At 60.8% G+C, this 14,014-nt stretch overlaps 1 protein-coding gene across 6 annotated transcripts; it reads left to right on the plus strand.

The window, feature by feature from the left end:
* Positions 1 to 3,140: 3,140 nt before the first annotated feature.
* Positions 3,141 to 10,684, plus strand: ARRDC1 (arrestin domain containing 1). Of its 6 annotated transcripts, none has more exons than XM_061434345.1 (8): positions 3,141 to 3,330; positions 8,510 to 8,620; positions 8,902 to 8,952; positions 9,044 to 9,198; positions 9,363 to 9,545; positions 9,638 to 9,814; positions 9,885 to 10,305; positions 10,379 to 10,684. In XM_061434345.1, the coding sequence occupies exons 1-8, from the start codon at positions 3,213 to 3,215 to the stop codon at positions 10,441 to 10,443; spliced, it is 1,281 nt and encodes a 426-aa protein (XP_061290329.1). In that variant the 5' UTR covers positions 3,141 to 3,212; the 3' UTR covers positions 10,444 to 10,684. The 6 variants fall into 6 exon arrangements, with proteins under 6 accessions (XP_061290329.1, XP_061290327.1, XP_061290328.1 ...); XM_061434344.1 differs by having other exon boundaries at positions 3,145 to 3,330; positions 9,026 to 9,198; XM_061434341.1 differs by lacking the exon at positions 3,141 to 3,330 and adding an exon at positions 4,032 to 6,155 and having other exon boundaries at positions 9,026 to 9,198.
* The last annotated feature ends 3,330 nt before the right edge of the window (positions 10,685 to 14,014 follow it).

A 14,014-nucleotide genomic window follows, 5' to 3' on the forward strand; every position in this document is an offset into this window, starting at 1 on the left:
TAAGCCTCTTGGAGGAGGTCACCATTAACCCACCATAGAGCCACCGAGTAGACGACCCACAAACTGAAGAACAATTATACCGAAGAAATTCTCGTACTGTTAATAAAGTTCTAGGACCCACAACAGATTTCCCAACCTGGGAATCTGGCAAAGGACTCAGAACACCCAGGGAATTTGACTTTGGAGGCCAGTGGGATTGGATTACAGAACTTACACAGGACTCAGGAAACAGACTCTTGGAGGGCACAAACAGAACCTTGTGCACACCAGGACCCAGGAGAAAGCAGCAGTGACCCCACGAGAGACTGATCCAGACTTGCCTATGAGTGTCCAGCAGTGTCCGGCGGAGCTGTGGGTGTGCAGTGGCCTGCTGCAGGGTCGGGGGCACTGAGTGCAGCAGTGCGTGCCCGGGACCTTCTGAAGGAGATCACCGTTAGTTTTCAGAGTAAGTAATAAATGGGGTGGCTCGTTAGACAGCTGGTACAGTCAGGGTCCCTCCTGCAGCCTCAGTCAGGGTGTGTGAGTGAGGTGGGAAGTCTGACTCTCACGTCCTGGCTTCCCCCACCCCCAGGGGATCACTCCAGAGCAGTAGCCAGATACTGTCACGTGGAGCTCGGGACCCTCAGGGAATGAAAGCAGAAGCTGCGAGCCCTCCTTAGAGCCTGAAAGTCACGTGGCATCTCTCTGGCAGTTCAAGCAAGTCAAGGGCCCAGGCCTATTCAACAAGAGGGGATGGAATCCACCTGCTGACGGGAGCAACAGTGAGAGTGGGAAGGGGTGAGGAGTTGTTGGGAGACGTTGTTCAGACAAAAGTTAAGCTGCAGGAGAGGCTACTGGGGAAGGTTCTCGGAGGACAGGGTCATGGGGATGAGCACTGCACTGATCATGTTTTTTATTTTCTGTATCTTCGATGCTTTGACATCTTGAGGGCCTTGCTGGCTGGGGAGAGACTGCCCCTCCCAGGCTGGCTAATTCCTAGAGAGCAAACAACTCGCCTGCCATCACAGTTTTCACATGCAAAGCAACGGGTCCAGGGCCCACACCCCACCCGCCTCCTTTAACTGCACATCAGGCCAACCACCCAGGCCGGGCACTGGACAACAGTAACTCACTGAAATCACTCACCACCCAGTCCTCAGCTTGCAGAAGCTTGCCTGCCTACCTCCTGCCCACTGAAAACACAGGCAAGGCTCCGGCCAAGCTCTCGTCCCTGCTTCTGCTCACAGCTGACACTGGTGCTTCCCCAGGTGGCCCTGCATTGAGTGGCTTGCCTCTCTTGGGAAGTGTAAGCTTTGAACTCTTCTTTCAAGGCAGTTGGCTCTGTGTCTGTCACGTTACCATAGCTGATTACAACATATCCTAGGTTTATGTTCAGATATAGGCCAGGAAGTGAAAATGGGAGGGAAGCCTATGCGGATTCTGAAGTCAGAATTCCAGCACCAGTGGTACCGGAGAGAGAACGACAGGGAGCGAGTCAGGCGCTGAAATCACCAAAGAGTAAGGGGAGGTGGGCCTCGGTTCTGAAGGTACCAGTAACAGTGCTGGGGTGGGGGGGAATTATTACTCTGAGAAAATGAGGGTTAAAGCTGGAAGTTAGTAGGGTGAAGGGGGAAATGGTCTGGAGGCAGTCATAGAGAGTCAGGAGTTCACCGTACTTGCAGGCCCAGAGGTATTGTTTGAAAATAAACATTTATACTTTAGAGCTGCCAGGAGAAGCCTGGGTTCCGTGAGAGCAAGACGAAAGGCGTTTAGAGAAATGGGATGTCAGGGTGGTGATGGTGGACATGAGGACACAGCAGCAGAGCTTCTGGAGGGGGACGGGTTGGGAAGGGTCAGAGTAAGGAGTGTGCAGAGCCCTATTGGGGGCCAACTGCGGGAAATAAAGGCCCCCTGTTTCTGCCTCCATCTCTGTAGCAGCCAGCACACCCTCTCTCCCTGTTTCCTCAAACACTTCCTTTTTGATTTCTGCCATGGATATTTAGCATGTTAGGGCTTCCCACATCCCTCAGCATCCCAAACTCCTGGTTCAGGGATTCCCCCATTTGCACGCCCCTGACAGCAAAGTGTCAGACCAGCCAATCAGAAGCTCCCTCTTGCCTCATCAGAGTCCCAGGTGGGCCGGTGGGCCTGGAGCCTGCGAGAGCCCTGGTTTCAGGATCTCCCTGGCCTCCGGGGACCCCTCAGCCTCTAAGACTAAGGCCCCTGCTTGTCACTGGAGGCCTAGATTAGGTTTCTGCGGCTCTCACCCCCGATTCTGATGTCATCAGCGTCCTGAATAGAGTCACCAGGTACAAACATGTCTCTGACAAATCTTTCGTCCTTCGCGCCCCCCAGACTCATGCCTAGAAGTGCCGGTTCACTCAGGTGCCTAACGGGCACCTCTGCCTCTGCGGGTCATGATTTTCTTCCAAAATAGCTTGTACCGAGGCCGGTGTCTCCATCAAAAAATGCCACCCATTCGCCTAGCTGTTCTGGACAAACACGTGGCATCATCCTGACGCCCTCCTTACAGCAACCCGGTATTTCCCCAGCCAGGAGGCGCCCAGCACCGCCTTCTCTGTCCTCATCCCCTCACCACCCCCTCGCTCCTCGCGGCCGACCCAAGCGCCCACCGCCCAGGACACGAACCCAGCCTGGAGACCTCCGGCGGGGCGGGGGCGACCCGTGGGAGGAGCCTGGGATTGGGGTTGGCCGGGCGGCCCCTTGACAGGTGGGGCGGGAGGGGGCGCAGGTGCGCCGGGCTCCCGCGAGCTGCGCTGGAGCTGCTCTAGGCTGGCCGAGGGGGTGGGCGGGGAGAGGCCGGGCGGACCGACCCAGGAGCGGCTGGGGGCAGGGCTGGAGCGGGCTGGGGGCGTTGGGGAGCCCGGGGGGAGGGAGGGCTGGGGACAAGAAGCGGGGACGGCCGGGGAGTGGCCTGGCAGGCTAGGGGGCGGGGCGCGGGGACTGGGGTGCCAACGATGGAGGGGAGGGGGCGTGGCGACGGGGGGCGTGGCGTGGGCGTGGCGTTGCGGGGGCGCGGTGAGTGGGGTGCGAACGTTGATGGGGGCGTGGCGTGGCGATGATTGGGCGTGGCCTGGGCGAACGGGGCGTGCCGGGGGTGTGGCTGGTGGGGGCGTGTCTGGCGGGAGGGCGGGGCTGGGAGCGCGGCGGCCACGGCGCCGGCTGGGCGGGGGCGAAGGAGGCTCAGTGCGGCCGCCCGGCAGGGCCGCGGTATGGGGCGGGTGCAGCTCTTCGAGGTCCGCCTGAACCACGGCCGCGTCGTCTACAGCCCGGGGGAACCGCTGGTGGGGGCCGTGCGCGTGCGCCTGGCGGCGCCGCTGCCCTTCCGAGGTGGGCGCGGGGTCCGGGGAGGGCCGCACCTGCGGCGAGCGGGCGGCGCCCCGGAGCGGCCGAGCGGGCGCGGGGCCAGGGACCTCTGAGGCCGGGGGCTCCCGTCCGACCGCGGGGAGGGCTGCCGGGCCGGCAGGCGGGCGGCGGGCCGCGGAGTGGGAGGCAGGCGCCGGGCGGGGCGGAGCAGGGAAGCCAGGGTGGCCCAGTCCTTCCGCATCTGCCCTTCCTGTCCTTCCGCCAAGGGGCGGCCAGACTCGGGGCCGGGGCTTCGAGCCCATCTGGTTTGCCGAAGGCCGCTCTGACCTGGACCCGCGACGCCTCCGACCTGACCTTCCCTGTCGGGTCTCCGATCCACTACGCCCCGCACCTGCTGGGCCCTCCCCTCGAGCCCGGCCCGCGCTCGCTTTCTCCCCCAGACACTCAGGCAGTCCCCCGAGTGTGCGGGTCCCCGGCCGGCCCGCGGGGCCCTACCCGCACCCAGCCAGGCCCTGAGGGCTGAGAGGGTCTTGCTAATCCCTGCGCGCCGCAGGCCCCCGGCCCAGGAAGCATCTGGGACCCGAACCTGAGCCCTCCGATCCGGTCTCTCTGCTGGCGCAGACTGCTGGGACTTTGAGACCCGGGATCCGGTTGCTGCGGCGGCCCTTACTAGGGCTCCCTGATGGCGCCGGCCTGGTCTGCTGCCTGAGGTGTGGACGGGGCCCTGTGGGGGACCTCACACCCGGGTGGTGGACGAGGACGCAGCCGGTGGCTGGGCCTCTTCCTGAGCCTGGCGCTGAGTGTGAGGCTGTGCGGTGTGTCCGTCCTGGGGCGCTTCTCTACCTCGGGCTGATTGGCCAGAACCATAGCTGCAGGGGCTTCCTTCTGGACCTCCAGGCTCGCCCCTGGGGCTGACCATCCAGCACATGGGATGCCCCCTGAGGACAGAGAGCCGCTGTCCTCCTTTCTGGGCAGCCACTGCCTCATCCTGGACGGGTGGGACTCCCCTCCCCATAACCCGTGGCCTCTTTAATGTCTCCACACTTGGAGTTTGGGGTTGGGCTGCTTGGGTAGGTGTGGTTGGCAGGGGCTCCGCAGCTGGCGCATCTTTTCTCTGGGGCATAAGCTGGTGGTGAGAGGTGAGTACAGCCAGCGGGGCACAGAAAGGAGAGGCAGGCCAGAGGACGGACAGACCCTATGAGATCCCACGTGGAGCTCTCCAACTGGCCTGCTGACCTGTCGTCCCCTGTAGCCGGGGTCCGGGGTGTCTACAGTGGGGGAGTGGCCTGAGCGGTGCATGACTAACCTGGGTGGGGCAGAGCCTCCCAGCCTCCACATGGGGGGTGGGATGTGGGTAAACGGACAGCTGGGTCACAGCAGGCTGAAGGAGACTCTGCTGATGGTCCTGACTGTAAGGGTGCTCCCAGAGCAGCGGGGGTCCTCGGGCCAGAGAGGGTTTTATTCAGGCTGCCCCCAGGGGTAGAGGGGATGCCCTCTGGCCGGGCCCAGGGGTGAGAGAGGAAAGACTGTGTGGTTTTTTTTTTTTTTTTTAAATTTTAATTTTTTATATTTATCTATGGCTGTGCTGGGTCTTCATTGCTGCACGGGCTTTGCTGTACTTGTGGCGAGCAGGGGCTGCTCTCTAGTTGCAGTGCTCGGGCTTCTCACTGTGGCAGCTTCTCTTGTTGAAGAGCACAGGCTCTAGGGAGCACGGGGTTCAGTAATTGCAGCTCTTGGCCTCTAGAGCATAGGCTCAGTAGTTGCAGTGCTCAGGCTTAGTTGCTCTGAGGCAAGTGGGATCTTCATGGATCAGGCATCGAATCCTTATCTCCTGCATTTGCAGGTGAGTTCTTCAGCAAATGAGCCACCAGGGAAGCCCCCCATAGTGTTTTTTAAACATTCACTCAAAAGATACTTGTTGAGCTCCTGCATCCATAGGAGCAGGATCCTTAGGATTTCCATCCTAAAGGGAATCATCCTAAAGGAAATCAGTTCTGAATATTCATTGGAAGGACTGATGTTGAAGCTGAAACTCCAATACTTTGGCCACCTGATGCGAAGAGCTGACTCATTGGAAAAGACCCTGATGCTGGGAAAGATTGAAGGCAGGAGGAGAAGGGGACGACAGAGGATGAGATGGTTGGAATGCATCACAGACTCAATGGACATGAGTTTGAGTAAACTCCGGGAGTTGGTGATGGACAGGGAAGCCTGGCCTGCTGCAGTCCCTGGGGTCACCAAGAGTCGGACATGACTGAGAGACTGAACTGAACTGAACTGAGCTCCTGTAACCAGCCAGTGGTGCAACAGGGAGGCCCCCAGCAGGACATGGAGGCTGGGAGGCAGTGGGCCTCTAAGCGCCTGACTGAGGAGAGTCGGTGATGATCTGCGGTCAGCCCTGGGAGCTGATGTGGAAGACAGCTGGGGAAGGAGGTGCTTTCCTGGAGCCTGGGTCCAGCCCAGTCAGAGGGTCAGGCCGGGGGTCAGGCAGGGCTGGCCTGTGCTCTGCTCTCGAAAAGGGAGGGCAATGCCTGGACGACAGCAGCAGCCAGCCCCTGGCTCTGGCGACTCACTGGGCTCTCACCCTGGGCCAGAGGTCTTTCCCACTTCCCAAGGACCAACCCACGAGTCCTCGAGTCCCAGGAACACTGGGAGGTGGGCGTCGTCATTCTTCTGGTGTTATAGATTTGGAAACAGGACAGAGGAAAGTGGCTCTCCGGCCAGAGCTGCAGTAAGAGGATGCGGCGGAGGCTGGGCCACCCCAGGTCTGTGGGAGCTGGTGGAAGCAGGGACACAGAAATCGTCATGGTCAGACTGCAGGTCGTGCCTGGGAGGAGGGCTGCTGGCAGGTGAGCGTGCTGGCTCAAGAAGTTCCAGAGGTCACTCTGGCATAGGATCCACTTAACGGTCCTCCTTGGAGGACCGAGGAGACCTGCGGATCTCCCTACGTCTCCACCGCTCCCCTGAGGAGGAGAGCATGCATAGGGGTGGGCCTTTCCCGCAGGCAGGGTCCCCGAAGGGGGCTCAACCTGTTTGCAGAGGAGGCCGTGGCACGATCATGGGGAAGGTTAAACAGTTCAGGCCCGCCTGGGATAACCAAGGGTCAGTCTGTTTTTCTGGGGCCAGGTGCCACCGTGGCTTGTTCACCTTAATTCTGGAGCTGGGTTCTGGCTGAGCGCATGCCTGGTTTATCCGCCCCGCTGTTGGACCTGGAGGCTGGGCCTAGATGGTTTGCCGTTACGAGGAGTGTTGCTGGAGGCTCCTGAGTAAACAGGGTGGGATTCTAAGGGGAACTGCTGGACCCCTGGAACCTGTGTGTAAAATTTGCACAGATCTGTTGGCTTTGTCTCCAGGACCCTGTGTCAGCCGACAGTCTGACTGCCATAAGCAAGGGTCTTTCTATTAATACCTGCTTGTAACACGTCAAACAACATTTGCCAACCTGATGGGTTAAAATGGTAAGTCATCTGAGTTTCCTTGAATTCTAGTGAGGTGAGACAGCTATTCTTTTATCTGCTGCTATGCGACAGTCACCCCTAAGTAACAAATCACCCCTAACCTAAGTGGTTTAAAAAAACCATTTTAACTCATGCTGTTGTGAGTCAAGATTTTGGGCAGAAGTCTTTGGGTGGTTCTTCAGCTCCGTGTTCATCCACTGGGGTCACTTGACAGGCCCAGCCGGCACCGGGCCAGCCCAGGGACCACTGCACTTCTTCCAGTATATTCTGTTGTTCCCAGTGTTCCCAGGGCAGCCTGATTTGCAGGGGCGGGGCGGGGGGGGGGCACGCCCTCTCCACGGGGAGTTTCAAGCAGTGTAGTGTCTGGACTCCATTGGGGTGTCTTCCAGTCAGCCTTCCAGTCTGGCTTCCCCTTTTCTGTCTGTTCCTTGCTGTGTCTCCTGGGCTGTGCTGGTCTGTAGGTGCGCTGCTTGTGTTCGGACTTCCAGTGGGAACAGTTCCAGGTCTGGCCCTTGGAGGGGATGGCCGGTGGAGCAGAGATGAGAAATTAGGGCTGAGGTCCTGGTGGTGACGCTGGGCTGGCACGGAGGCTGAGGCCAGTCACTGGAAGTGCCGACAGGGCGGAGGGGGAGCCAGGGGTTCGTGAAAGGCAGCCCAGCACACTGTGGGTGACCCGCAGGAGGCCTGTCCCCTGTCAGCAAGGTGGGGCCTGCCTTGGGGAGCCGGGGACAGAGCCGGCGCCGCTGCCTCCCCCAGCCCGGGCACTTGAGATGCCGCCTTCTGCCTGGTGGCTCTGTCAGGAAGGTATCAGATTCCGAGTCGCCTTCCTTCACTAATCCCTCAGTTCAGGGGAGGAAGGGCGGCTGGCAGACAGGCTAAATTTTTGGTCTTGACTCAGCTTGCAGGGAGAGGAAGGAAAGGAGGGAGCCACGGCGCTACCTGTCACCGAATCCCCACCCCCTGGCCTGCGGGCCTCCAGCTGTGGTGTCCCCTCTGGTGACCAGCCTTGGCTGGGGCCGGTCCAGCCACAGCCTTCCGACTGCAGTAGTGGGCTCTGGACTGAGCAGTTCAAGTTCCTGAGCATGGCCTGGACATCGGCAGTGACCTGCTGCCTGTCTGCGGGCTTCCCCTGGGAGCAGGGGGAAGGCCCAGCCACCTCAATGCAGAAATCAGCGCTCCTGGGCAGTTCTGGCCCAGGGGCCAAGGTGTCCCCACCCTCTGGCTGCCAGACTGCTGGTCTATTTTCTCAGGCAGGTCTGACCACATTCCTGCTGCATAAGGGCTAATAGGTAGCTTCCTGGTGCCTGGAGGGGTGGCTCCCAGCCTCACTGACATGCCGGTGAGGCAGCAGGAAGGTGGGGGTGAAGGTCAGCTGCCCCACCCACCTCTGTTCACCAAAGGTTTCCTAAGCTTCCCCTGTAGGGAAGGGGTTTTCTAGGGTCTGGTGCGGGGTCAAGGGGCTGGGGTTTGCCCAGGGGTCAACTGGGTGACCGTTGGGGCCTTCCTGTTCTGGACTGCGGGATGGGTGGAGCCCTGTGCCTCAGCACCCTGGCTCGGTGGGAGCACCTTGGGATGTGGGAGAGGCAGCCTGTGTCCTCTGGAGGGCAGCCGGCCGTGCACTGGCCTTCCCAGAGCCTAGTTGGGTGATCCTGGGTCCCGTTAGTCTTGCCTGAATGCCTGTGCTGGGGCTAGGGAGGGGCCAAGGCCAGCACCTGCCTGTGACTCACACGGGCCCCACCTTGCAGCCATCCGCGTGACCTGCACGGGGTCCTGCAGGGTCTCCAACAAGGCCAACGACTCGGCCTGGGTGGTGGAGGAGAGCTACTTCAACAGTGCCCTGTCTCTGGCCGACAAGGGTGAGTCTGGAACCCACCCCTCCCCTCCTCCCACTAAGATGGGTCTGTCTGTCCCCCTGCTTTCCCACCTGCCTCTGGCCTCCCCGTGGCTGGCCCGCCCTCTCCCAGGGTTTCTCTCTGTGGCAGGAACAGGGCACTGCCTGCTGGGCGCTTGGGGCTGAAGGGGCCAGTCCCTCCCAGGTTTGGATGGGTGCAGTGGGAGCTTGTCGGCTGCAGGGCCTGCTTCGGCTCTGGGCCCTGTGATGGCGCCTTGTCCCCTCTCCCACCTCTCGTGTCCTCAGGGAGCCTGCCTGCTGGAGAGCACAGCTTCCCCTTCCAGTTCCTGCTTCCTGGTGAGAGCCCGGCCCGGCCCGGCGGTGGCAGTGGGTGAGGGTGGGTGGGAGGCGGGGGACAGTGGGACCTCAGTCCCTGCTCTCTGTCCAGCCACGGCTCCCACGTCCTTCGAGGGCCCTTTTGGGAAGATTGTACACCAGGTACGGGCCACCATCGACACACCACGTTTTTCCAAGGATCACCAGTGCAGCCGTGTCTTCTACATCTTGAGCCCCCTGAACCTGAACAGCATCCCAGACATCGAGGTGAGGCTGGGGCAGTGGCCTCCTGGGTGGCTCCCACACTTGTGCAATGCCCTGTCCCCAGCACAGGTGAGGTGGCCTGTGGAAGCAGCAGCCTCAGTTCTGAGCTGACCCAGGGATCCTGTCTGCTCACACCCGCCAAACCCCTTCCCTGCCTTCCTCCCAAGCAACCCAATGTGGCCTCCACCACCAAGAAGTTCTCCTACAAGCTGGTGAAGACGGGCAGCGTGGTCCTCACGGCCAGCACCGACCTCCGAGGCTATGTGGTAGGGCAGGTGCTGAGGCTGCAGGCAGACATTGAGAACCAGTCAGGCAAGGACACCAGCCCGGTGGTGGCCAGTCTGCTGCAGGTCAGCGTCCCCTGGCTGCTGGGCCCCGTCCCTTGGGGCAGAGGAGGGGCGGGTGGCTGGCCGCCCAGGCTCACAGGCTGGCCCTTCCCCAGAAAGTGTCCTACAAGGCCAGGCGCTGGATCTATGATGTGCGGACCATCGCCGAGGTGGAGGGAGCCGGCGTCAAGGCCTGGCGGCGGGCTCAGTGGCAAGAGCAGGTTCTGGTGCCCGCCCTGCCCCAGTCCGCCCTGCCGGGCTGTAGCCTCATCCACGTGGACTACTATCTGCAGGTGGTAGGGGTCAGGGGTGGGGTGGGAGGCGGGGCCGAGGCCTGGCTCCTCACATGCACAACCTCCCTAGGTCTCCCTGAAACAACCGGAAGCTGTCGTGACGCTGCCGGTCTTCATCGGCAACATCGCTGTGAACCATGTTCCATTGAGCCCCCGGCCAGGCCCTGGCCTGGTGGTGCCCTCAGCGCCACCCCAGGAGGAGGCGGAGGCTGTGGCCAGCGGCCCTCACTTCTTCTCGGATCCTGTCTCTCTCTCCACCAAGAGCCACTCCCAGCAGCAGCAGCTGCATGCAGCCCTTGGCTCTGTGCCCCATGGTGCCCCAGAACCCCGTCCTCAGGATGGCAGCCCTGCCCCGCACCCTCTGCCACCTCCCTTGTGCATCTCCACAGGTGCCACCGTGCCCTACTTTGCAGAGGGTTCTGGAGGTCCGGTGCCCACCTCCAGCACCCTGATCCTCCCCCCAGAGTACAGCTCGTGGGGCTACCCCTATGGTGAGTGGGGGCCTGGGGCCTGGTGGGGAGGGAGTGCCCCGGGCCCTGTGCAGACCTGGCTGTCTCCCTGCAGAGGCCCCACCGTCCTATGAGCAGAGCTGTGGTGGTGTGGACCCTGGCTTGACCCCGGGGAGCTGACCCCATGCCACCTCCTCTGGATGGGCGGCCCTCTGCCCTGGGACTGGGCTCCCAGGACCTCGTGCCTTCACTCCTGGCCTGGCCCGGCCCACTCAGGACCCGCTGCTGCCCGCTCTTCCCGTGGCCTCTACCTCCGGACCAGCCTCTGCCCCGGCCAGCCTCCTCAGCTCCCCAGCAGTCGGCCTCTCCCAGGGGGTTGGGGCCTAGAGAGACGCGGTGTAAATAAAGTGATTCATTTGTAGCGCTGGGCACAGTGGCCTGTTGGGGCCCTCCTCTGCGGGGTCTGTGTTCCCCGCCAGTAGGGGGTACTGGGCTTCCCAGGTGGCTCTAGTGGTAAAGAACCACCTGCCAATGCAGGAGATGCAAGAGACCATGGGTTTGATCCCTCGGTTGGGAAGATCCCCTAGAGCAGGGCATGGCAACGCATTCCAGTATTCTTGCCTGGCGATTCCCATGGACAGAAGGGCCTGGTGGGCTAGTCTACAGGGTCATGAAGAGTTGGCTCCCCCGGACCTGGGGGTGTGCCCAGCCCTTCCCACTGTACACCGCCCCCCATCACGACGCCCGCCCCCCGCTGGACACGCCCCTCATCACCACACCCCTTCCCCTGGACACGCCCCTCCCCAGACACGCCCCTCCTTGGCCCCGCCCTCGCCCTCCGTGCCCCTCCTTTCCTCTCTGGGTCCCTTACACTTCCGGGCGTCTTGGTCCGGACGATGGCTGTTGGTCGCTTCGGGCTAAGCAGCAGTGCCGATTAACAAGGGCTGGGGCTGGCGTTTGGCCTCCCGGTTCTGCTTCAGGATTTGACTTCGGAGGCAGTTTGCATGTCTGGAGCCTCAGCGTTAAAGTGGCCTTGTGATAAGGCGAGAAGGCCACCCCTGTTCCATTTTGTTAGCACCAGTCGCTCCAGGCAATGCAGTTTAGGAAATCCAGTCAGGGTGAGGCTTCCCCAAGTCCCTTGCCCTCAAACTCTGTCCCTGTTGGCACCGCAGCCAAGTCTTAGTTCGGAGGGGTTCAGCTTCTCGACTCCCATCCGTGTGTGAACACACAAGCCCGCTCCCGAGCTCTGCAAAGGACTGTTGTCTAGGACGCAAGGAACCCAGGAACAAATAAAAAGGCAGGCTTTCCCAAAGGGGTATTTTGCAGAGTTCCAGAGTGCCCGTGAAAGTCCTGCAGGGCCAGGATCCTGGTGTGCTTTGGGAGACCCTGGAGGTGGTGGTACTTCAGGTTCAAATTCTAGCTCTGCCATATGGTGAAGGAGTCACTTTGGCTAGGTGTGTCAGTTAACTTTATGATAAGCTCACGGGACTACAAGGGGACAAGTCGAGTGCCCCCACCCCAGCCCCCGGCCCCGCAACATTACAGAAGTTTATTTCTTGCACATTTAATAGTCCAGAGATGGCATAGCTGTCATTCTCAAGTCGAGGGTGAAACGGCTGGCAATTCTGTCATCCAGGTTACCAGCTTCACCTCCCACTTTCTGGGGGACAGTAGTATCACTTTGGCAAATCCCATCGGCCATCCTACCTGGAATGTGCAGGCAGCTATGCACCCTAAAACTTGACTGTACTATTTGTGGGACAAGGAGAAGATGAATACTGGAGAAAAGCACAAAGCATCTTCAAGCAGGATGACCTGTGAAACAGCTACTAGAAGCTGTAGCCTCACAGTCGAGACTGCGTTTCAAATCCCATCTCTGCTTCTTGAGAGTCTTAACCTGGAAGGCACCCCCCACCCCCTTTTATTTTGCTCACTGACAAGACCGTGGATAAAAATGACGTCCACCTCTGAGGACTGACCTGATAGTCACAGGGACAGCACGTAATGCGTCATCAGTGAGCAGGGATAACACCATGTAGGGTGGCTTGGGCTGACCGTGCAAAATGGGAGCATTGCCTACTTCTCACACATTCATTTACGGTCGATATTTGCCTAGTAAAATACTTTCTTCCACATCTTAACTCTTTTATTCTTTCAACAAATATTTGTCCCCTGCCTGCCAAACATTGTTCTAGGTACTAGGGCACACAAAACAAAAATCTCTGACCTTTTGGACTTGAATTCTAGTGGGGAAGACAGACAATATGGCAATGGAATGCTATGGAGTAAAATAAGAAGGAAGTTTTGGGGTGCAGTAGTATTTTTAAGTAGGTGCAAGGATACACTTCCCTGAAGAGGTGGTGTTTAAGACCTAAGGATTGTCAAGAAGTGAGCCACAGATACCTGAGAAAAAAGTGTTTCAGAGAAGGGGCAGACTAGGGCCCAAGGCAGGAGTGGAGACGGAGATGGCACCAGAGAGGCAGGTGTAGGTGAAGGCTAGCTTGGCTGTGCAGGCCAGAGGACAACTCCTGAGCTGCCTCTCCTGAGGCTCCAGATAGAGCTTGGGGTTCCCGGCCTGTCGGAAGTTGACTTAGGTTGCCCCCAGCCCCTAAACCTGGGGAAGGCTTCCTTGGTACTTAGGGTCGTCCACTGCCTCCTCTGCAGCTGTGGGCCCTCTCAATGCCACATTTCCACGAGATTGAACCCTCACAGCCCCAAGGCCCAGAGATTAGCTTCTGACTTGGGACCTCCTCAGTTCCTGTCGTGAAGACCGGCCGGAGAACCGCAATTTCAGTTTATGAGTCTTCTCTCAACTCCCAAGGGATGGAAGAAACGGGTGGAGCCATGCGGAGTGGGTGGCCCAGGCCAGTTTGTGTGGTGCTGTCCAGTAAAGGCTGCTTGGGTGCGCAGGAAAGGTCTCACCCTGGGTGGCCTGCAGGAAGGCTGGGGTGATCCGAGAGGCTGCCCAACCGGGGCCACCTCCAAATTGGAGAACCCCACTTCCCTTGTACAAGCCAGGCATTTTCCTTAACCAGAGCGCCCTCCAAAGAGCCAATCCCCCCGCAATGGGACACTGCCCACTCTTCCCCAACAGTACACTGTCCCCAGCCAAAGCGCAGCCGTATACGGGGCATCTTCCTGAATCAGAGCATCTATCCCCACAGTCCGGAAATGCCCCCGGCCGAGCACCCCGGCGCAAGGGCATTCACACCAACAGACGCCTCCCCCAAGGCAGCACCGCCAACGGGGGCAGCCCTCCCCAGGGGGGCTTCACCCCTCCCGCTCAGGGCCGCCTTCTCAGTCAGGACAGGCGCGCCCCACCACCGGAGCACCCCCGGCCCGCAGCCGGGCGCTTCTCCCTAACCGGACGCAGCCGCAACTGGGGCACCCCTCCCACCCGTGCACAACCCCCTGCGCGGGCACCGCCCTAGGACGCAAGCCGGGGTCCGCCTTCTACGAAGGCCGACGGAACCGATGTGTGTCCGGGGTGAGAGGTCAGGGGTCCTTCCGCACCCCGGCCGGTCCGCCAGAGCGCCTACGCAGAGCGAAAGAGGACCGCGCGAGCGGGAGGACCGCGACGGGCCGGCGTCCGGAGCCGCGCCGACCCCGGAAGCCGGCTCCGCGCGGCCCCGCCCCCGCAGCCGCCGTCCACCCGGTTCCGGCCCGCACAGGCCCGCGCTGCGGACGCCGATCCCGGGCCGCAGTGCGCAGGCGCGGGGGCGCGCGCAGGCGCAGACGGGGGCGGCCGGCC

This window comes from Bos javanicus, chromosome 11 (genome assembly GCF_032452875.1).
Source record: "Bos javanicus breed banteng chromosome 11, ARS-OSU_banteng_1.0, whole genome shotgun sequence".
Lineage (NCBI taxonomy): Eukaryota > Metazoa > Chordata > Mammalia > Artiodactyla > Bovidae > Bos > Bos javanicus.